Below are 24,872 nucleotides of genomic sequence, written 5' to 3' on the forward strand. Positions count from 1 at the left end.
CCTGGAGCTCATTTATTAACACAATTTCCATTTATTGAAATATGGCTTTTCTCGGTTTATATGGGAAAAGTGAAAATTTCGGATTCAATTTGTATATACTTACTGCCATCAGTGCCCTCTACATTATTTTAATAGAAAAATTTCAAACATAAATTTTATGTGGCAGGTTTTGTCCGGAATTTACCTAAGAGTGCAAGACAGTGGACTTTTTAGTAGAGTATACAAGGATGGAAATCATTAATATTTTTCAAACTGCTCAATATTTGGACACCCTAAACATTTCACAGAGTTATAAAAAAAAAACCAAGTCATGTTCTATTATAACCAATAGACAGGAGGATTTTGATAAATTACATATACGCACATAGTTATAAAGAGACGCTCATTGTTGGACCCAAATGATGTGTTCCGAGAATGTGAAAAGCTCTAGAAATACAGGGCTAAGCTAATATTTTTTTGAGAAATTTAGTTTACCTATAGAGAAAAACAGGAGTTACAATCCCATTCATCCCCATGAAAATACAGATATTCAATTATTACTGCACTGTTTTACATTGTCTAGACTGTTACATGTAAGAGTATGCCAATGTATTGGCTAATCTAAGCTTATGCAGCTTCAATTTAAGCATATTCAGTTGACATTTATTTATTGTTGTTTATTATTATTTTATTATTTATTGTTTTATATTCTGTTGGCATTGACTTTATTTATCCAGCTTCAATGGGAATTGTCTATTAAAATACGACATACATCCCTTTTAAATGATGGCGCCAATTGGGGTGGGGGCTGTGCGGTCTACATTTTACGGCCTTCCCCCACCTAGATTTTGACAACACCTCTTTTAGGGGGATTTTTTTCAGGAAAAAGCCCCACCTTGGTATTATAATTGAAAAAGACAGTTTTTCAAAGAAAAGTAAAGGTCATGTTAAATTTAAGATCAGCAGATACAAACACCTGGCAAAATTCAAACTAGAAATGATAAGAAATTACTATTAAAGAATAAACGAAACCTAAAACGAACAGAAAATTAATAAACAATCATAGCCAAAAAACCTACAACACGTACTAATATATGAATAAATAACAAGAAATTACTATTGAAGAGTAAATGAAACCCATGACCAACAGAAATTAAATAAACAATTATAGCAAACAAACATATAATAGTTACTTATAAACGAAAAAATAAATTTCAAAACGACAGAAATTTATTTAATTTCGGTTTGTTTCAGGTTTCGCTTATTCTTTAATAGTAATTTCTTGTCGTTTCTAGTTTGAATTTTAACATGTATTTGAAACTGTGGATCTTAAGTTTAATATGGCCTTTACTTTTCTTTGAAAAACTTATTTTTCTGAAAGTTTTTATAAAATAAGTTTTGGCAGTTGTTAATTGCAAAAACTTTCCAGTTTTTAGAAAATGCCTTATTTCAAAACCATTTTTTTCAGCATCAAACTTTCATCAAAGCATCAAAAGTACCAAAGTACGAAAATAAAGCACCTAAGTAAACAAGGTATCAAAGCAAACAGAGTATCAAAGTAACAATAAGCAAGTTCCGTAACTCAAATCCATTTCCTCGGGGCTGCGGGGGGGGGGGGGGGGTGTGTATTAAAACCTGAAAGACTATTTACTTGGCCTTTGAACTATTTTGAAAGTAGTGACGCCCCTCTGCTTCCGACGGGGCCCTATCCCTTCGAATAAAATAGTGTTTTTCTAACCCAAGAGGGCCAGGGAAAAAACATCAGCGGCCCTCTAGTGGGGAACATTCAAGACGCCGGGGCATCTACCGAGCACTCCAACGGGTGGCCCTAGCAGTCAATTCAAACAGGGGACCATAGCAACTAATTCAAACAGGGCCCGAACCAAACCACTGGGGCCCTAGCACCCAATTCCAATGGTGCCCTAACACCCAATTCTGATATGAACCAAGCATCCAATTCCATTGGGGGGGGGGCGCCTTAGCATCAAATTTCACCGACCCCCTAACCTAACCACCAGGACCCTTACATCCAATTTCACCAGGCCCCTAACCTAACGACCGGGGGCACTTAACATCCTATTCCGATCAGGGCCCTAGCAGTCAATTCCATGGGGGGGGGGGTCCTAGCATCTAATTCCACCGTCAAGACGTTTCAAGACATTTCAAGACGTTTTGAGACTTTTTTCTTCAAGACGTTTTTCTTCACAAAATCTTTAGTTCTTTCATAATAGGGAATGTTTACCAGTATTAAGGATGATGCAGTCATGCGTGACTTCTTTCTTCGGGGCCCGTGGGGAATCCTCAGTTGTAACTGAGGACGACATACACGTGGGGTGTCATGTAATGACGATGCAGACGTGAGATGATACATAATACTTTAAGAGATTTTTTTCTTCAGGATTTCATTTTTGTTTCAAGATGTTTTTTCTCTTTCAAGGCTTTTTTTCTTCAGGATTTCATGATCTTTCAAGGCGTTTATTTCTTTCAAGGGGTGGTTTTTCAAAATTTCATTTTCTTTTATGACATTTTTTTCCGGCAGCCCTTATAACCTAAAGATTTTGTCCGCTTTAAGATTCGAATACAAGACCTGAAATTTCCCCATTGACAAGAAAAAACCTTAAACAGCTAGACCAGCAAACTATTCATGATATTTTGATTCGAGGGATACTTTCTACATAACAGCCTATTGCATGCACGAGGGAAATATCTGCTTGCCTTCTAGGACTATTAAATGATTCAAATGTTTCCAACACTTTCCACATGCGGACATACAACCATCCCAATACTATTGATTTTTGCTCTATTCGATGTCCCTGCACCAGATAGAGTTATTAATTTTATTACGTGACCTATACAGATGAAGTTACATAGCACTGGCTTTAGATATTTCATTACGTGACTGATTATGTATTAAAGATTCGTAATGGAAAAAAGTTTATTCCAATTTTTAAATTTTCATAAATGAAAGCAAATTTACAAACGTTAATAAAACACAGAAAAACGGCAATTAAAACTCAGCAAATGGAAAAAACAATACGTGAAAAAAAGATTATAAAGGATAAAATATAAGCAAAAAGAACCATGAATAAGAGAAAGGTGGGAGCCATGGCAACCAATTCCAGAGGGAGGCTCGTTATTAGAGATAAATTTAATCAATATTAAGAGTTGTTTCATAGAGATCTTAATGAAAATGCATCTTTCTATCGCTCTATTAGACGCGCCTGCAAGAAAAAAAGAGGCATTTTTGGATTCGATTATTTCTGAGAGGTTTTAATGAAAATACTACGTTTCTTTGAGCCAAGAATATGCATATTTCACGCTAGCGTGACATTATGTGGCTAGCCCACCCTAGCAAGCAATTCCAGAGGGGGGTGTTATTTGAGGTAAAGTTTTATTTACGCTTTAGTTCATGTTTTACAAAGCTCCTATAGGCAGAAATAAATAATTCTGCACTTTTTTCTAGAAGAAAGATCACAGATACGTGAGTGCTATGGGACAGTATTTTTGGCTAAAAATAAATGTCTGAAGTAAGAAAAAAGTAAAAGAAAAAAAGAAATCCAAAGTAAAAAGTAAAAAAAATCCTGAAGTAAACAGCCCCTGGCCCTCACGGGTTTTTAAGTGATTAACACATGCATCGTTTAGAAAACCCTCCCCATTACATAACATGCACCTGTATCTCTTGGAAAACATTCCCTATTACATAATTAACACCTGCATCTTTTAGAAAACATCTCTATTATGCAACAGGCACCTGCGTCTTGAAGAAGTTTAAGAAAGTGTCGGGCCTGGGATTCAAAGGGATAGGGCCCCATCGGAAGCAGAGGGGCGTCACTACTTTTGAATAAAGTGGCTACCTCAAAATTTTGACCTGAGCTCTTTGGGAAAGTGGGGCGTGGGCTAATTGCCCATTGATCACTTTTGACTCTTAAAAAAAGAACTAAAACTTTCAAGTTCCGACGAAATGAGCCCCCTCCAAAGTCAACACGACCACCCCTTCAATAACAAACTTATGTTCTAATAATGGGAAACTTACATAAGTTACAATCCTTTCTCTGGGGGCTATGGAGGATCTTTTAACCCCTAAGTTATAGCAATTTCAATTTAGGACTATTTTTAACAAAATAGCTATTTCAAAATTTTATAAGGTGCATTTGAGGGAAAAGTCACAAGGTAGGGGGGGGGGGCTTGTTATTTTTGATCATTTTTATTCTTAAAAAGGGTACAATAAATTTCGATTTCCGATTGAATAAACTTCCTCCAAAGTTTATACGACCACGCCTTTCATAGAAGCTTTATATGTCAACGATGGGCTGCTAGTGCAACTTACAACCCTTTCCCCCAGGGATGGGGGCAGGTGTTTCAAACCCAAAACCATAGCTATTTGACATTCGGATGATTTTGAACAAAACACCTAACAAAAGTTTTGATCGAAAGCATTTAGAAATAGGCGTGGGGGTGCCTACCGTCTGATTACTCTTGACTTTTAAAAATAGAGCTAGAACTTTCAATGTAAATCGAATGAGGCTTTTCTGAAATCTATACGATTCCCCTTTGATAAAAACCTTGCACATGAACAATGAACAGATTACATAACTTACAGCCCTTGCCCTGGGGACAGTTGGAGGTTTTGTCAACCCCCGAGGAACAATTTATTTTAATTACTTCACTTCTTGACTATTTCAGACATAATGACCATCTCAAAATTTTCATTGGACGCGTTTGGGGAAAAGAGAGCGTAAAAAGGGGGAGGAGACTTGATGCCCAATAATCATGTTTGACTCTTAAAAAGGGCACTATAAACTATTAATTCCAATTGGATGAGCCCCCCCCCGAAGTTTACAACACCACCCCTTTCATACGAAGTGCATCTGGAGAAAAAAAAGGAGCTCTATGGCCTTGGCGTGTGTGTGGGGAGGTTAGCAGATCGACTAGTTGTCATCGGATCACTTTTGACTCTTAGGAAGGGAGCTAGAGCTTTCAATATCTAACCATTTGAGTCCCCTCAGAAGTTAATAAGACCAACTTTTCCGTAAAACTTTATATGCCCCCGGGCATAATTTACAACTATTCCCTCGGGTTTCAAGGGGAGAGGGGGGGATATGTGGACCCCAAAGTTTTGCCATCTGATCGTTGGAATATTTCAAACAAAATGGCTACCTCAAAATTTTGATTGGATGCCTTTGGGGAAAAGAGGGTGAGGGGGGAGGGGGGTATGTTCCCGCCGATTACTTTTGATGACTCTTAAAAAAGTAAATATAAATTTAAATTTCCAATCAAATAGTCCACCTATTATGTCTGTACGACCACCCCTCACAAAAAATCTTACCAGCCCCCAGGGCAAGACTTACAACACTTCCCCTGGGCTCTGGGAGGATGTGTTGACTCCTGAGTTTTTGTTAGTTGATCTTCAAACTATTTTCAACGAACAGTCTATCTCAAAGTTTTGATCAGATGCATTTGGTGAGAACGGGGCCTTGGGAGCGGGAGGGCTAGTGGCCCCCTGATCACTTCTGACCCTTAAAAAGGGCACTAGAAATTCCGATTTATAATCGAATGAGCCCCCTCCGAAGTTTATACTACCATCCCTTCCATAAAAACATTATATGCCCCCGGGCCATAATTTACAACACTTGCCCCCAGGTTTTGGTGGATTGTGTTATCCCAGGAGTCTTTTTATATGAACTTTGGTCTATTTTGAACGAAATGGCTACCATTTACAAAAATTCCATTGGGCGCATTTGGGGAAAGAGAGATTGGCGGGGTGGGGTGACGGTAGTTACAATCGGATCACTCTTAGAACTTTCAATTTCAACTCATTTAAGTCCCTTCCGAGGTTTATACGACCACTTCTTCCATAAAAACCGTATATATCCCCAGGGTATAAGTTACAACCTTCTCCCGGGCTCTAGGAAGCGGGGTATGTAAACCCCGAAGTTTTTGGTATCTGATCGTTGACTATTTCAAACAAACTGGCAATCTCATAATTCTGATCGATGCATTTGCGGAAAACAGGGTGTGTGTGGGGGGATATCTCTCCAATCCCTTTTTATTAATAAAAAAAGTGACCATAACTTTCAATTTCCAATCAAATGACCCATACCTGAAGTTTATACGACCTCCCCTTAATAAAAACCTTACATGCCCTCGGGGCATAACTTAAAACACTTGCCCCTGGGGCTCCGGAGGTTTGTATCAATTCCGGAGTTTTTATTATCTGCTTTTTAAATTATATTTTAACAGAGTGACTATCTTAAATATTTATCGGATGGGTTTGGGAGAAAAGGGCATAAATTCGACTATTATTAAACTAGGAAGAACCAAATTTCATGGAAAACTATTTTTCTACTGCTAGAACTTTCATAATTTGAGAAAAAGACAAATAAATTTAAATAGAATAGGTATACTTACATTGCCAATGGCTAATAAACCTTTGTCAAAAAGCAAGACTACACCAAGAAAAAGGAAGACTGATCCAAACACAGTAAGTAACAGCCCAATTTCTGTAAATGAGAATATTATCAGTTATTGTAAGATAGAGATAGGTAAGATTTAAAAAAAAGCCGAGTGGTTAGTGGTCCAGAATTGGAATCCTGAGGTCAAGGGTTCAAGTCCTGGTGTTACTGGCTATCTGGTTTGGTATGGGGGTCAATGGCGTGACTCTGAAAGCTTAGCCAGAGTCAACCGAGCTCTAAATCGGTACTAATCGGTCTAAATCGGTACCTGGAGAAATCTAGGGGAAGGAAACACAGGAAGCATCGGATTATTTACACCCAACCATGCATTGCACTCCCGGCCGAAGGCATTAAATCAGGACACAGGTACCTGCACAATGCAGACGATTGGTCAGCATGTGAAAAAAGTTTTAGTTCAAGTAATTTAGTTTAAGCAACACCCGAATTTCTGTAAAGGAAAACAACAATAGTTAATGTAAGATGACAGATAGATAATACTTAAAAAAAATATCACAAGCTCTGAGAGAGCCAAATTCGCTTTACACATTAATTAACAATAAAAACCTAAGCATGGACACAATAAACAGTAATATTAAGACAACATAAATTTTAAAGCAGTGACAAAATCATATCAAAACAAGACTTTGAATCAAATAAGAATACAATATTTAAACATCAGTCATAATAAATCCAAACATAAAAAAAAATAAAAAACATACACAAAAATGGGACACCTTGTTCAGGGTACGTAAGTGAGCTTTCCCAGTGAGCACAGCCTGTTACCTCAGAAATTTGCAGTTTATGGCCCAAATTTTCTAAAGAAGTGGGATTTCTCATGCATTTAAGTACTCATACCTCCTCAAATAGGGGACTGAGTCATTCAAAGAAGGGAGAACAGCCAGGACAAGCTGCCCCAGGCGTCTTGGCTGGGGCGCTGATCAAAGCTGGAGGGGTTCCAGCTTTGATCAAAATTTTCACTTTGACTTGACTTTCTTTGCTTAAATTAAATAAAAAAAACAAGTTTTTTTTATTGAAAGTAAAGAGCGACATTAAAACTTAAAACGGACAGAAATTACACCGTATATGAAAGGGTCTTTTCTTCCACAATGCCCCGATCTTAATGCTAAAGTTTGACTCTTTTTCTTAACTCTACCTTTTAAAACAGTACTTTAGCGTAAAGAGCGGGGCTTTGAGGAGGAAAAGTATATAAAAGGAGGAAAAATTGTATATTTCATATACAGAGTAATTTCTGTTCGTTTTAAGTTTTAATGTCGCTCCTTACTTTCAGTTAAAAGAAACTTGTTCTTTTATTTAATTTCTGAACGTTTTTGAATTAATGCATGTTTTGATTTTGGCTCTCCGCACATAAATAATTAAAACAAAATTTGCATATTAATTTTTTTTGGCTAAATAGATTTCTCATAGTTTTAATCGGAAGATTTTGAGAAAAAAGGGGGGAGGAGGCCTAGTTACCCTCCAATTTTTTGATTAATTAAAAAGACAAATACAACTTTTCATTTTTACGAACGTTTTCATTAGTAAAAAATACACGTAACTTACAAATTAACTTACGTAACGAACTTCTATATTCGTATGTTTTTATTACGTATATGAAGAGGTTTGCATTCAAAAATACACGTAACTTACGAATTAACTTACGTAACGAACCTCTGTATTCGTATGTTTTTATTACGCATACGAGAGGGTTCACCCCCTCGTCAATACCTAGCTCTTTAAACTACCGCTTAAATTTTGTCCCAATTCCTTAAGAATGACCCCTGAATCACAAAGGCCGTAGAGTAAATAGTTGAAATTACTAAAAATACTTTAGTGTAAAGAGCGAGGTATTACGAGGAGGCGAACCCCTCATATGCGTAATGATTTCTGTTCGTTTTAACGCTGCTCCTTACTTTCAGTCGAAAAAAACTTTTCATATTTATTTTTTCATTGTTTTCTTAAATAATGCTAGAAAATTCTGCGCTCCCTTTATTGAAATTTTCTTCCCCCGTGACAAATTCCTCCATGGAAATATCCTCCCACATAACCCCCCTCCCTCCTCAACCCCCCCCCCCCCCCCAAACCAAAAAAATCCCCCTAAAAACGTCTGTACACTTCCCAATAACCAGTATTATAAGTAAACACTGTTCAAAGTTTGTAACTTGCAGCCCCCCCCCCACAGGGACTGTGGGGGAGTAAGTCGTCCCCAAAGACATAGTTATTACATTTTTCGACTATGGTGAGTAAATGACTATCTCAGGATTTTGATCCGGTGACTTTGGGGAAAAAATGAGCGTGGGGGCCTAGGAGCCCTCCAATTGTTGGGGTCACTTAAAAAGGGCACTAGAACTTTTAGTTTCCGTTAGAATGAGTCCTCTCGCGACATTCTAAGACCACTGAATCAAAACCATCACCCCTGGAAAAAACAAACAAACAAAAAAACAAATAAAAATGCATCCATGATCTGTCCGTAGATCCGTTTGTAGATAGGATCTTGAAACTTCTACAATAGGATTCTCTGATACACTGAATCTGATGGTGTGATTTTCGTTAAGACTGTATGACTTTTAAGGTATTGTATACTAAGTAATACTACGTAGTAATACTAGGTAAGGTATGACTTTTAAGACTGTATGACTGTATGACTTTTAAGAAACTGTATGTTTCCCCCTATTTTCTAAAATAAGTCAAATTTTCTCAGGCTTGTAACTTTTGATGGGTAAGACTAAACTTGATGAAACTTATATATTTAAAATCAGCATTAAAGCGCGATTCTTTTGATGCAACTATTGGTATCAAAATTCTATTTTTAGAGTGTCGGTTAATATTGAGCCGTGTTGCTCCTTACTACAGTTTGTTACCACGAACTGTTTGATCAAATAGAAAAGATAAGTTTCTTTCGACTGAAAATGAGGAGCAACATTAAAATTTAAAATGAACAGAAATTATATGTATATGAGGGAGGTTGCCCCCTCTTCAATACCTCGCTCTTTACGCTAAAGTTCGAATTTTGTCTCACTTCTTTAAGAATGACTCCTGAATCACCAAGGCTGTTTAGTTACAATAAATAGCTCTTTTAAAAGTACTAAAAAACTTTAGCGTAAAGAGCAAGGTATTGAGTATAGGGCGACCCCCACTCCCTCGTATACGTAATAATTTTTGTTCGTTTTAAGTTTTAGTGTTACTCTCAGTTGAAAGAAACTTGTTTTTTTAATTTAATTTCTGATTATTTTTTAACAATACTGGGAAATCCGGCTCCCCAGATTCCCCGGACTATAAAAATATACTCTGTATCTCTGACTCCAAATCAGCATTACTATTGCTCAAAAATATTAACAGAATTGTGAATGACAAGGATTTATGTAATATTAGAAGACAGCTTCTTAATCTTAAGACTAAAGGAAATCAGGTTTATTTTTAACATGTTCCTAGTCATAAAGGTATAAAATATAATGATACGGCTGGTCCTCTAGCAGCAAAGGCTTCCATGTTAATCCCTAGTCCCTCCTCTGACCTCAATTCATGAGATATTACGCGGCAAAGATCTAATTTTAATCACAGTAAATTAATTTTATCCCCGTTTCATTCTAGACTAAATACTGTGCTATATTACCGGCTGAAATCAGGTGCCCTTCTTCTAAATAGCTTGTTATTTAATTGGAAGCTACATAATTCCCCTTTATACCGTGTCTGCTTCTCAACAGATGAAACAATTCAACATGTATTATTTGATTGCCAGGATCAGAGTGAGGAGACTATTTCTCTAAAGCGTTTCTGCTCCTTGGCTCAGAATCCAAATACATATACATCTATCCTGAATTCTAAACTGCCTTGGCACATTGATTGTAAGATATTTAAGGCATCTATATCTTAAAGAAGAGACAAATTGTTTAGTGATTATTAAAGCATGAAGAAGCCAACTGAAAAAGATGATTTACTTATAGAATCTGATTATGCAGAGGAGAGTGGGAGTGAATAGGAAGAGCCATATTGGTACTGGCCGGCCTAGTGGCCTTAAACTGCGGGGACAGGCAGCTCAGGTACCCACACTTCCCACAATCAAGAATAATGTATCAATGTATATAATAGTGTGCGCTCATTGTTTGCTGACTGGAGGATAATAATGCTTCCAGTGGCTAGTTTTCCTGATGAAGGAGTCAAGGAGGTGAAAGGACTTGATGATAGTCTATATAACTCTCTATAGTTTTTGATACTAGAACTCCCCCTCCATGGAAAATTCCCTTCCCCCATGGCATGTTTTGAATAAGCATCAAAATTTAAGTCTTTTGATGTATCTATTATTATTAAAACTCTGTTTCTTAGAGTTTTGTTTACTATTAAGCAGCATCACTCCTTACTTACAGTTTGTTACTTTAAACTGCTCTGGTAGGAGATAAAAGTAGATATCCTTGCAACTTGCCAACAGGCCTTGCCCTGTGAAAACATAGACAGAAAGTTCTTTATCAATATTTTCATCATCCTTACCCAGAGAAATACCCTATGGTTGATCCTTGTCTCTCAAGAGTCTGGATATGTGATTAGCTATCCATACAAAATCCTAGTGCCCTTTTCAAGAGGTCAACAACAATTGAACAGGCAACAGGTCCCTCTCCCATGCCAATTTTTTTCTACATGGCCCCCTGTAACCCCTGTGATATGTTGGGTTAAGATACATTTTAACAGGTTATGAAACAATCAAACAGTTTGTGGCAACGAACTATAGCAAGGAGCGACCTGGCTCAATAGTAACCAAAACTCTAAAAACGGAATTTTGATACAAATAGTTACATAAAAAAAATTGCATTTTAATGCTGATTTTAAATATATAAGTTTCATCAAGTTTAGTCTTACCCATAAAAAGTTAGGAGCCTGAGAAAATTTGCCTTATTTTAGAAAATAGGGGGAAATACCCCCTAAAAGTAATACAATTTTAACGAAAATCACACCATTAGATTCAGCGTGTTGGAGAACCCTATTGTAGAAGTATCCAGCTCTTATCTACAAAATGTGGAATTTCACATTTTTTGCCAGAAGACAGATCATGGATGTGTGTTTATTTGTTGTTTTTTTTCCCAGGGGTGATTGTATCGACTCAGTGGTCCTAGAATGTCGCAAGAGGGCTCATTCTAGCGGAAATTAAAAGCTCTAGTGCCCTTTTTAAGTGACCAAAAAATTGGAGGGCACCTAGGCCCCCTCCCACGCTCATTTTTTCCACAAAGTCACCAGATCAAAATTCTGAGATAGCCATTTTATTCACCATAATTGAAAAACCTAATAACTATGTCTTTGGGGACAACTTACCCCCCCCCCATAGTCCTCATGGGAGGGACTGCAAGTTACAAACTTTGACCATTGTTTACATATACTAATGACTATTGGGAAGTGTACAGACGTTTTCAGGGGGATTTTTTTGTTTTTTTTTTGGGGGGGGGAGGAGAAATTGATGAGGGGGGTTACGTGGGAGGATCTTTCCACGGAGGAATTGGTCATGGGGGAAGAGAATTTCCATGAAGAGGGCGCAGGACTTTCTAGCATTATTAAAAAAAAAAAACAATGAAAATATATATATGAAAAGTTTTTTCAACTGAAAGTAAGGAGCAGCATTAAAACATAAAACAAACAGAAATTATTAGGCATATGAGGGGTTCACCTCCTCGTAATATCTTGCTCTTTACACTAAAGTATTTTTAGTAATTTCAACTATTTATTCTACAGTCTTTGTGATTCAGGGGTCACTCTTAAAGTATTGGGACAGAATTTAAGCTTTAGTGTAAAGAGCAAGGTATTGACAAAGGGGTGAACCCCCCTCAAATACATAATAAAAACATACGAATATAGAAGTTCGTTATGTAAGTTAATTTGTAAGTTACATATATTTTTTTACTAATGAAAATGTTCATAAGGAATTAAAAGTTCTAGTTGCCTTTTTAAGTAATCAAAAAATTGGAGGGCAAATAGGCCTCCTCCCTGATCCTTTTTTTCTCAAAATCTTCTGATTAAAACTATGAGAAAGCCATTTAGCTAAAAAAATTAATATGCAAATTTTGTTTTAATTATTTATGTGCAGAGAGCCAAAATCAAAACATGCATTAATTCAAAAACGTTCAGAAATTAAATAAAAAAACACAAGTTTTCTTAACTGAAAGTAAGGAGCAACATTAAAACTTAAACGAACAGAAATTACTGCATATATGAAAGGGGCTTTTCCTCCTCAATGCCCCACTCTTTACGCTTAAGTTTTTTAGTGTTTTAAAAAGTAGAGTTAAGAGAAAGAGTTAAACTCTAAGTTAAGTTAGTTACCAGCTACGTTTAAGTTAAGAGAACAGAGTTAAACTGCCCCCCCCCCCCCAAAAAAAAAATATTTTGGCTAGTAAAGACACTAAGTGAGATACTTATTAAGGACTTAATATTGCAGCATTATATGTTCTACTACAGTGGTAAAATACTAAAAAACACTTCAGTGCCACAAAGTTTATGACAAAATACTAAAATATGAGCCCAGATAATCTAACCAGTTATTCTAACCACCTTACTAGAGCTAATTCCATACAGGCAATAGACCCCACTAACCCTATGTATTTTCTGTCATAACCACAGCAATGAAAGGGGGAATTACTCAAACCTTATTTAAAAGAATAGGATCTGTATAGCTCTGTGATGATTCTTCTAAAGAGAATAGGTTAAAGAAATGAATAATTGGTAAGAAAAAAAAGACACCTAACATAGCCCCTTTCCAAAATAGCCAAAAGTCACTAAACTAGAATTTTTTACAAAATTGTTTTCAGCTTCAAAACTTTGCTCAATCCCAATTTATGAGGATTTAAAGATATGCAAATACATTTCCTAAATTTTGAAGAAAAAAAACGTGGATATGGCTCAGAATTCTACTAAAATAACAGGAATTGCATTTTCCAAACTAAAGGCAGAGAAAAAGCAGCTAGTAACTGAAAATTAAGGTAAAATGTTGTTTTGTCAAAATTTCAATAGGTAATAGACCTGTCATGTAGGCGAATTTCAGGGCCCTCAAGAGGGAGAAGGAGTGGACATAGGTACTTTAAAATACCTTCTTGGGATATACTTTAGCCTGTAGACCCATCCCTGAAAGTTTCATTTTCCTAACCTAGCCCCTTTCCAAGATAGCCAACAATTCACTAAACTAGAATTTTACCAAATAATTTGATGGAGCTGCACAATAGCGTAGATAATGGAAAAAAGACTTGATGATACAAAATGGAAAAATAGGAAATACTGAAATTCTTGATAAGGTTTTTTTTTATAATCTTAGAAAGTAGGCTAGTTGAGTTAAGTGAATGAAACTTTCAGGAATGTTTTCACAGCATAAACTGTACTATGGAAAGATTTTTGAGCATCTATCTCCACCACTCGTCCCTCCAAGTGGTACAGAACTTTGGCAAACTTTTACAAACTTTGTGTTATAAAAATAGAACTTCCTAGGGTAAAATTCTAGTTAAGTGACTTCTTGCTATCTTGGAAAGGGGTTAAGTTAGGATAATGAAACTTTCAGGGATGGGTCTACAGGCTAATGTATGTCCCAGGAAGGTATTTTGAAGTACCTACCTCTAGCTCTTCTCCCTCTTGAGGGCCCTGACCTTTGATGACCTTTAAAAATATGTGTGTTATAAAAGTGAAACCCTGCAAAATAGATCTTCTGCTTGAATGAAGTACAAATAAATTGTTTTCAGCTTCACAACTTTGCTTAATCCCAATTTATAAGGTTTTAAAGATATGCAAGTACATTTCCTAAATAAAAAAAAAAACAACATTGATATGGCTCAGAATGTGGTAAATGTTGGTATTATTGGAACAATTTTTTGGGTCATGAAATTATTGTTAATAGATGCATTTTGACCTTTTTAACATCTTTTCTCTCTTGCAAAACTACTGCAAACTCATTGTTATGGAGTTATTCCAGCCCAAATATTCTTGTATTTATACATACAGAATTGCAATCATTTATGTTTTCAACTGAAAATTGCTCTGTGGCTTTTAGAGACAATTCACACAAATTTTGGATGTTTTTAGAGAAGGTTATTTATGAAAGAATTGGCCTAAAATAATTTGCCTTTGGAATGAACTTAACCTAACCTATATCTAATATATATTTTCTATTGTGCATATTATCATCAAATAATGCTCGAACAAGAAAAAAAAGGGTAAACTATGAATAAAAATAACTTGCTTACCATAATGCAGTCCTTGTGTATTCTCTTGGCTGGCCGTAAATGTCAGTTGATTAATCACTTTGGTCTTAAGATAACAATTATGTAACTCAGGAATGATCATATGAATTAATTATTCACAAAATTTCATATAAGCTGCTATTTATACAAAACAAGTATTTACACAATCTCAATTTCATCCTCTTCTGTGGTAGAGGCTGCTTGTACCCTCCCAGACATTGGCAAATTGACAGAAAAATTACCAACTTTAAGTTTGAATAACTCCATAATGGTGAGTTAATGGTAGTTTTGCAAGAGAGAAAAGATGTTCAAAAAGTCAAAATGCATCTATTAACAATAGTTTCATGACCCAAAAAAATTGTTCCAGCAATACCAACATTGAGCCAGAATTCTACTCAAGTAACAGGAATTGCATTTTCAGAACTAAAGGCAGAGAAAAAGCAACCAGTAACTGAAAATTAAGATAAAATGCTGTTTTGTCAAAATATCAATAGGTATGGACATGTCATGTAGTCAAATTTCACGGCCCTCTAGAAGGAGAAGGAGTGGGGGGGGGTACTTTATAACACCTTCCTGGGATACACTTTATCCTGTAGACCCATCCCCAAAAGTTTCATTTTCCTAACCTAACCTCTTTCTGAGATAGCAAGAAGTCACTTAACTAGAATTTTACTCTTCCTAGATCTACAGCACACACAAGGCTCAAAGCAAGTATTTTCAGCATGATAACTTTGCTGATAATAGCCTAACATGATAACTTTGCTAGAAATCTTAGACAGGGTGAAAACACCATTATCTGTTCAATAGAAAAGACTATTCATCAACATAAATTCATAAATAAATAAAAGAGATAAAATGAAAAGACTGTACAAATCAGTAAATAAAAATACTTTGTGTGTCATTAAGCTGCAACATGGCGGATTCTTTGAATTTAACGCCCTAGCGACACGTCATTAGTTTTTAAAGGCGCGTCCCTTCAACCTGACAAAAAAAAATTCAGCTGGATCATCATTTGCGTTTTTCAAACGTAGTTAGCAAAGTTGACGTGAGACCTTGTTAAAAAAGTTAAAGGAGACCTTGGTATCAACTAGAGACTACCAATAGGAAGCATAAACATAGTAAAGAGCGATGCGTCTTACATAAATAATCTTTCTTTTACCTCTTTGTTGATTCGTATTAAAGGGGGAAGGGAGCTCATAAAAATTTGGGAGAGACATTGTTCTATGAAAAATTGAAAGTTTCAGTGCAATTTTTAAGGGCGAAAGGGATCCAGAAATCCCCGTAATCCCACGTGGAATCTGATCAAAATTTTTGATAGCTGTTTTGGTCAGAGCAGTTAAAAGGTTTGATAAACATGCCACCAGAGATGACAGGATTCAGGCGGGCCCTGGGCCCCAAAATTATTCAAAAACCTCATTGCTCAAATATAGAATTCAAGGATTGTTCCCTGGGGCAAGTGGACCTCATATTCTGGATAAGGAGGGTGTTAAGGGGCCTAAAATTAAGCCCCAAAAAAAAATTACTTGATCGGTTCGAACCTTAAGTGTCCAAGTCTCTTGGCAAAGGCAACCCTAGTTTGCCAAAGGTTTTTAAGTTGGGGACAATAATTGGGGCCTTCTAAAGATAGGGCTCAGTATAGGGTCGATTTTTTCGATATTCTTGACATAATAACAAAAAACTACTACTATGTAATTCCACTTATCAGTAATCCCTTATTCCTCCTATCACTGAATGTGAGGGAAATATTGGCATCGTTTTTATTCACAATTAGGATTTTTTCTTACAATTAAATAAAGAAACAAGTTTTTTTTAATTGAAAGTAAGGAGCAATATTAAAACTTAAACGAAGAGAAACTATTATGCATATGGGATGAGCTGCCCCCTCTTCAACACCTCGGTCTTCATGCTGCAGTTAGGCTTTTTGTTCCTATTATCTAAGAATGACTTCTAAAAAATAAGACCCGTTTAACTGGAATATTAAGCTTTTTTAAAATTTCTAAAAAAAACTTTAGCTTAAACAGTGAAGTATTGAGGAAGGAGCAATCCCCCTCATAAACGTAATAGTTTCTGCTTGTTTTAAGATTCAATGGTTCTCCTTACTTTCAATTGAAAAAACTTACTTGTTTATTTTATTTCTGATCGTTTTTTAAACAATGCCGGGGAATCCAGATCCGACCATGGAAAATCCCTTCTCCCTCGAAAAACTCCTCAATTGAAAGGATTCATAGAAAATTCCCTTCCTCCACTCCCCCGAGACCTGCCGGCTATTAGGTCTCGACTATGTTATGGCTATCTCAAATTTTTGATCGGACGACTTTGAGAAAAAGGGCATGGGAAGGGGGCTAGCTGCCTTCTAACATTTTTGGTCACTTAAAAAGAAACTAGAACTTTTAATTTCAGATCAAATGAGCCCACTCTCGATCTTCTAGGATCACTAGTTTAATACGATCACCCCTGAAAAAAACAAACAAACATGTGTCCATTATCTTGCTTCTGGCCAAAAAAACGAAATTCTAAATTCTAGTATATAGGAGCTTGAACCTCTACTGTAGGCTTCTCCAGTAATCTCTGCAGTATGCTGAGCCTGATGGTGTGATTGTCATTAAGATCACTTTCTTCTTTTTTTTGGGGGGGGGGGGCTGTTTCTCCTCTTTTCAAAAGCCGAAGTAATTCTCTTAAACTCTTTACTTTTGATGGATAACATTAAACTTTATGAATTTTATATGTTTTGAATAGGCATCACAATTCGATTCTCTAGATGTATCCATTTGTATCAAAAACCTGTTTCTTCAGAGTTTCGGCTACTATTGGGCCGCATCGCTCCTTACTTACAATTTGTTATCACGAACTACTTGATACCTATGAAAACATTAAGAATAATGAATAAAAATGTAATGATAAATATTTTATCCCTACAGTGATCCTTGGGTCAAGTGAGCCCCACTGCATCAAAGAAAGAAATAGTGGAAAACCAGGGTAGCATGTTTTGGCTATGGTCAAATCAAGAGCTAACGTTTTTCGCAAAAAAATGGCGAAAGTGTACTTTTCATGGTATGATCTATTTTATTACTTATGATTACTTAAAAACATAGAAACAAGTAAACACGCACTCGTGAACAAATTTTTCGAAAACAATGAAAATTTTGTGCTTTGGGTATAAAGACTTGAACCCACGACAAATTCCCTGACAAGGATAGATAAAAAATCAGGACTATTCTGATGTTGTGAGGTCTCCATATGTTCCATCCTTTGTCCCTATCCCCCTAAGAGAAACCCAGCTTCTGTTGCCTTACAGTGAGGTTATGGCGAACCTTACACCAGTCCAACCTAGTCAGAACCGTGACTGCAACCAATTTTATAGGGCGACCTTTAGAAGCGACACCCCACAACGACATTATGACCTCGTGAACAGCACATTACTGCACTGGATTTTGATTAATGGATTCTACTGGCTTTTGTTTGTTTCGACAATAAGTAGTGGCTTTCTAGCTATAACGCTTATTATAGTTGCGTCTTCACTGTAGTAAAACATTTGCAGTGATGGATGTACTGTGAGTCAGAGGTAATATGCCTGAAATTACTTGTAAATGACATTGACTGCTGATGGGGGTGCATTGCCAGATGCTGAAAATCACTTAGAGACCAATATAGGCCAAGACCCGCAAAATTGATGGTCCTGGCGACTTCTCGCTATCCGGTGGTTAGCCAGCTTAAGCACTTTTGTAGACATAAGATGGAGTTAAGATTTAAGTAATATAAAAATTTGGATGTGAAACGTTACGAAGTTGAAAAACAACTATCACATCAACATTCTGACTGATGAATTAATATGTTTTTGGCTAGAATTGTTAGGAGTTTCGGAAATTTGTCTCCATGGATTGCAAAATATGAATTCTACTTGCATAACAGAATTCTACTTGCAGATTTAATGACCAAAAATTCAAGGTGGTAGCCACTGATAATGGTATATACCCGTGTATAACAGCCTTAATAGGGATAGATGGGACCCTAACTTCGTCAAATTTTGCGTAAGGAAGGAAAATAGTAACGGTAATGCTACAATTTGTAGGTAATATAGTCAAGTTGTAGCCCATACAGTATGTGGTCTTAAATGGCCCATAGATTAGCACGACATTCACATGACGGTAAAACGGCCAAAGTTACTGATTATATTAAATAAAACTGATGATGACAGGAAGACCACTTCTGATGTTTGAGGTGTATGGTCATGTTCAATATTTGTATTTACTTTATTTTCTTCAACAGAAGCGTTTTTCTGGACCTGGATTGAATTTTTTCGATACAGTCATTGAACTGTCATGACATGTGAGTTTGCAAGAGAACAGAAATCTGATATTAAACATAACTGCTTGAATTCATGCGAAAATAGCTGTGTGAACCTACGATTGTGGACATTTTGAGCCGGTTAGCTTAGAAATTTAAAGTAGGCCATATCTTATTTCATTAATAGATTGAATTTTAATTCCTAGGTAAGTGGTTGGCACACAATCCTTGCAATCCATTGTACTTTGGGACAAGGATTCGACTCCTGTTGTCACACGCTTGAGACTGGGGTCAGCAGTGTGACTCTGTAAGGTCAGCCAGGGTCGATCAGCTCCAAATGAGTGTCTGGACAAATCTGGGAAAAAAAAGGAAGCGGCCAAGCCATACATAACAATCACGTCCGAAGGCCGAGAATTAAAAGATCGACATTTGCACTACGAGGATCATTAATCAAGCATATAATCTTTGTTTTAAATTTTAATTGGGGTATGACTTTCAATTCAGAAATAGGGCCAGTTAAATCCTTGAAAATAACAACCATTTTTCATAGCAAAAAGTGAAATGAAGCAACTAGATATGCGAATATTCTGTATAAGCGGCTGAGGAGCGATTAGATGGAAAGTAAAAAGCTAAATTCTGCTTAATATGTTTGTTCATTACCACACATTATAGTCTACACACACCCATGGACTACACGAGTTATCAGTTATTATTTATAAATCTTCTTTGAAACTGTCTCCTGGTATAAATTTTTAATATTTTAATTTCCTTTTGTCCATATACCCGGTCAAGGTAAGGTTACGTTGCTGCCTACACAGATTGACAATGTGTTTATTTCTACAAGTATAGTAAAGCCCATATAATATAACAAAAGCGCTGATTTCCTAAACAACAGAACAAACTATTCCAGAAACTAATAAACAAAACGATCGTAGGTACACTTATAGGGGGACCCTAGCAGCTGAATTACTGAACTTGTAAAATACTGAAATTTGAATCACTTATAATCTTGCTCAATGAGTTTGGCAATGGTGTTCAACTGAATATTTGAAGTTCCTTCGTAGATGGCTCCAATCTTACAATCTCTGTAATACTTTTCTATGGGATAGTCTTTGGTAAAACCAACTCCTCCCATCCATTCAACACATTTTGTTGTCGTTGCAGCAGCCACCTCTGAAAAATAAATATGAGAAAAAATAGCATTTCCATAAAAATATGGTAAAGGCAGTTCCATCTATGCATTTAACACACTTTGATATGGTTGCAGCTACTACCTCTGAAAAATATTAGTAAAAAATACAATAATTTACCATAAAAATATGGTAAAGACAACTCCTCCAAACAATTTCATTGTGGTTACAGCAGCCACCAGTAAAAAATATAACTTGTTCAACAATTTTAGGTTACAAAACTGATGCATCTGAGAGTTCTGCTTTGGACATGGCACTGGTCCCAAAACAAAAACGCATTATATGCAATAAATAGATTTTGACAAAATGCAATTTTGAAATGACAAAGCAACATAGAAAATAATAATAAATGGTACATTTTAGACATAGAAGGAAGATAAACGAGAATTCTACAAAAAGGAGGGATCTAGCATACCACAGACACCACCTGGGTGTCGTTTTAAGGAGGGGCAGTTGCCTCCCCAATAACTTGAAAAAAAATATTATACAGCCCTTTGACTATCAGAATATGAGACCGTCTTACCCCCCCCCCCCAATACAAATGCTGGAGATTCACCCCTAGACACCATTAGTCTCTGTAGAAGGATATAAGACAATATATGACGCATATTATTTGAAGTCCATTCTTAACAAGGAATTCGTTTTGACATTCGATCGCTGATGAGCTTTGCTTTGCTGAGACTTTAATAGAAGAATAGAAATGCTTAAAAGCCTACATTTTATTGCAATGCTCCTGATGACTAAAAATTCTGGGATAAGGACTGTGGGGGGGACTAAACCAATTACAAAAATCATCCTTAGAATTAGCCCTGTCTAGCAAGATAGTATATTTTCCAAAATCATTTGTGACTTTGTTTGTTCTCCACCCAAAGCGTGAATTGGCCTACTATCAGTCGACATTCTACACTGCTACAGTCTACACCCATCAACTGTCAAATAGAACACAACTTATAAATATATTCGTTCCGGAAAGCTAAACAGAATAATAAAACCCAAAGAAAAATGATATTTGATTAAAAAATTTCTTGACCCCTCCCACTTTTTGAGCTATTTTATATGGATATCTGTATAATTTGGAGCCGTTGCCTAAGGGGCTACACAGATTACATCACCCCAGAGGCACATTTTTAGCCCAAAAGGTTAATTGGTCCCTGATTATCTCAGCCATTGATGAAGAGGCCATGATGCCATGATAAAGAAGAGCGAACAGAATGACCTCCCTCACTATCCATTCTATATGATAAGGCCAGAGACAAAAAAAAAAAAAAAAAAAAAAAAAAAAAAAAAAAAAAAAAAAAAAAAAAAAAAAAAAAAAAAAACCTCGGACTTTAATTTTAATAAGTTAAAGTAATATTTTGTTCATTTATATTAGATTCTAATATGAATATGTAATTCTAATTAGATTATAATCTTTTGTTAAGCTCTTAATTTAATCATATTTCAATTTCTTTTTGATTTGAAGATTATGTGCCTTCTATTTCCATCTAGCAGCCAATTGCAATGATCACTCATAAATGAGCCTTGACGTCAAGTCACGAAAATTTAGTGAAAACGAGAGGCAAAATAATTTTATTTTGCAGGGGGGGGTTTTTTGTTATTTTAAAAATACACTTTCAAAAAAGGTATTTTACATGAAAGTACCCAAAAAGGTATAGCTCAGAATCTAGGGGGAGAGGGTAGGGGGCGACCGCCCCCTATAAACAAAATAATTAATAAATTAATCAGAAAAATAATTAGTAAACTGACCATTCACTTTTAATAAACTAAAAAGTTTAATCGTAATGTCAATTGCTTCATCAAATTCTTCTACACAAAAAATGTTCTTCTATATAGTATAGATTAATATTAAAAATATTAAAAAAATATGTCTATGGGGGCGACCGCCCCCCTATAAACAAAATAATTAGTAAATTAATCAGAAAAATAATTGGTAAACTGACCATTCACTTTAAATAAACTAAAAAGTTTAATCGTATTGTCAATTGCTTCATCAAATTCTTCTACACAAAATATGTTCTTCTATATATTATAGATTAATATTAAAAATATTAAAAAAAAATATGTCTATGGGGACGACCGCCCTCCTATAAACAAAATAATTAATAAATTAATCAGAAAAATAATTAGTAAACTGACCATTCACTTCTAATAAACTAAAAAGTTTAATCGTAATGTCAATTGCTTCATTTCTGTTCGTTTTAAGTTTTAATATCGCTCCTTACTTTCAGTTAAGAAAAACTTTTTTTTTAATCTAATCTTGATAAAAGTCAATACACGTTTCACCTTTCTGCTCATTTTAGATTAACTCATTGTTTTTTTTCTTTTTCTCTTCTATTTTTTGTTCTTTTTTGTAACACACCCTCGCAAGCAACGCTTTTGGTGTGCTACCGATTGATTTTGTTTGTGTTATTTCCTTTGGTTAATAAATTAATACTACTACTACATACACAGATATCTCAGTGGAAAACAAAGTATATAATTATAACAAAGTTCTACCTGAGCTATAATATTTCGCCATAGCAGCTTCCTTGATGAATGGAAGACCAGCTTCTTTGAGCCGGGCAGCGTTGTAAGTTAGTAGCCGTGCTGCTTCAATTTGTGTTCGAATCAGTGAGATTTGATGTTGCATACCCTAAAAATAAGAAACTTACTATGGGAAAATAGGTGATGTAAAACTTTCAATGTCCTAATGTTAAATTGAAAATAGCCGACAACAGTGCTTCTTGTGGCTAATCAAACAGTTCATGGTAACAAACTGTATAAGGAACGACCCGGATCAATAGTAACAGAAACTCTAGAAAACGGAATTTTGATACCAATATATACATCAAAATAATCGGATTTTTATGCTGGTTATAAATATATAAGTTTCGTCAAGTTTAGTTTTACCCATCAAAAATTAAGAGCCTGAGAAAATTTCCCATATTTTTCTAATACTGTAATTTTGAGATAGCCATTTTGTTCAGCATAGTCAAAAAATCTAATAAATATGTCTTTGAGGACGACTTAATCCCTCACAGTCGCCGGGGGAAGGGCAGAAAGTGATGAACTTTGCCCATTGTTTCCATATAGTATTGGTTATTGGGAAGCATACTGACATTTTCAGGGAGATTTTTTTCTGGTGGTAGGGGGGTCGGCGGAGGGGGTTACGTGAGAGGATCTTTCCATGGAGGAATTTATCATGGGGGAAGAGAATTTCCATGAAGGGGGCACTGGATTTTCCAGCGTTATTTAAAAAACAATGATAAATTAAATAAAAAAAAACAAGTTTTTTTTCAACTGAAAGTAAGGAGCAACGTTAACACATAAAATGAATGAAATGATTACGTATATGGGGGGGGGGGGTTCGTTCCCTCCTCAATACCCCACTGTTTGCGCTAAAGCATTTTTAATAATCTCAAAAGAACTATTTATTCTAATTAAACGGTCTTTGTGATTCAGGGGTCATTCTTAAAGAATTGGAACAAAATTCGAACATTAGTGTAAAGATTGAGGTATTGACGAGGGGGCAAGCCCCCTCATATACGTATTGAAAATATAAGAATATAGAAGTTTGTTACGTAAGGGGATTTGTAAGTTATGTATAGTTATTCCTAATAAAAACGCTCGTAAATAGAATTAAAAGTTCTAGTGGCCTTTTTAAGTAACCAAAAAATTGGAAGGCAACTAGGCCTTCCAATTTTTAATACAATAAATATATTTTTATATAAAAATATATTAATACAGAAAAAACAGAATAGATACATCTAAAGAATTGGCCTTTTTTGCTGATTCCGAATATATATATATATATATATATATATATATATATATATATATATATATATATATATATATATATATATATATATATATATATATATATATATATATATATGTATATATATATATATATATATATATATATATATACTAGCTGTTGGGGTGGCGCTTCGCGCCACCCCAACACCTAGTTGGTGGGGGCGCTTCGCGCCCCCCCAAGCCCCCCCGCGTGCGTAAGTCGTTACGCGCCATTGTAGTTGTGTCCCTATGTCCCACCTGTGAATATAGATATATAGATATATATATATATATATATATATATATATATATATATATATATATATATATATATATATATATATATGGTTTTAACTACGTAAAACTTGCGAATATACAACATTCTTTGCTGTCCCATTGTCTTTGCATATAAATAGATTGTCAGGTTTACCGACTCTTGAACATGCAACATATAATGGTCCATGGGAAAACAATCTGTATTCAGATCTATACCTCATGATTCTAATGATTGCCCTTGAGCTTTGTTGATGGTGATTGCTAATCGACCATTCCCTGCCCCGGTGTCCCGGTCGTCATTTATATCCCCCTGTTTCCCCCGGTGTCCCCGTTGTAGTTGTGTCCCTGTGTCCCGGTCGTCATTTATATTCCCTGTGTCCCGGTCGTCATTTGTATCCCGGTGTCCCGGTCTGTATATACATTCGTTTTTTAGTTTTGTTTTTCTCCTTTATTTTTTTCCTTTTTTTTTTCTTTTTTAGTTTATTTAGATTTTTAGATTTTTTAGTTTTTTTATTAGTTTTTAGTTTTTTTTTCTTTTTAGTTTTTTTGTAGTTTTTACCTTCTTTTTAGTTTTGTTAGTTTTTTTTTTTACTTATGTCCTGGTCGTCATTTATACTCCCTGTGTCCCGGTGCTTTGTTGATTGCTAATCGAACATTCCTTTTGTCCTGGTCGCTTTCTCTTTGAGTGTCGTCATTTATTTTTTTCTTTTTTA

At 35.6% G+C, this 24,872-nt stretch overlaps 2 protein-coding genes across 3 annotated transcripts in view; both read right to left on the bottom strand.

Moving 5' to 3' along the window:
• Positions 1-15,605, bottom strand: part of LOC136025245 (vesicle transport protein GOT1B-like) — a 33,374-nt gene extending 17,769 nt beyond the window's left edge. For both annotated transcript variants that reach the window (XM_065701079.1, XM_065701078.1), the window contains exons 1-2: positions 15,520-15,605; positions 6,388-6,479 (exon numbers count right to left, since the gene is read on the bottom strand). In XM_065701079.1, the coding sequence (XP_065557151.1) occupies positions 6,388-6,479; positions 15,520-15,544 (117 nt within the window). In that variant the 5' untranslated portion in view covers positions 15,545-15,605. The remainder of the gene's footprint in view (positions 1-6,387; positions 6,480-15,519) is intronic.
• Positions 15,606-19,728: 4,123 nt separating this feature from the next.
• LOC136025246 (short/branched chain specific acyl-CoA dehydrogenase, mitochondrial-like) overlaps positions 19,729-24,872 on the bottom strand; it is a 40,715-nt gene continuing 35,571 nt past the window's right edge. Inside the window, exons 7-8 of the mRNA XM_065701081.1 lie at positions 22,600-22,735; positions 19,729-20,086 (exon numbers count right to left, since the gene is read on the bottom strand). Of these exons, the coding sequence (XP_065557153.1) occupies positions 19,911-20,086; positions 22,600-22,735 (312 nt within the window). The 3' untranslated portion in view covers positions 19,729-19,910. The remainder of the gene's footprint in view (positions 20,087-22,599; positions 22,736-24,872) is intronic.

This window comes from Artemia franciscana, chromosome 3 (assembly GCF_032884065.1).
Source record: "Artemia franciscana chromosome 3, ASM3288406v1, whole genome shotgun sequence".
NCBI lineage: Eukaryota > Metazoa > Arthropoda > Branchiopoda > Anostraca > Artemiidae > Artemia > Artemia franciscana.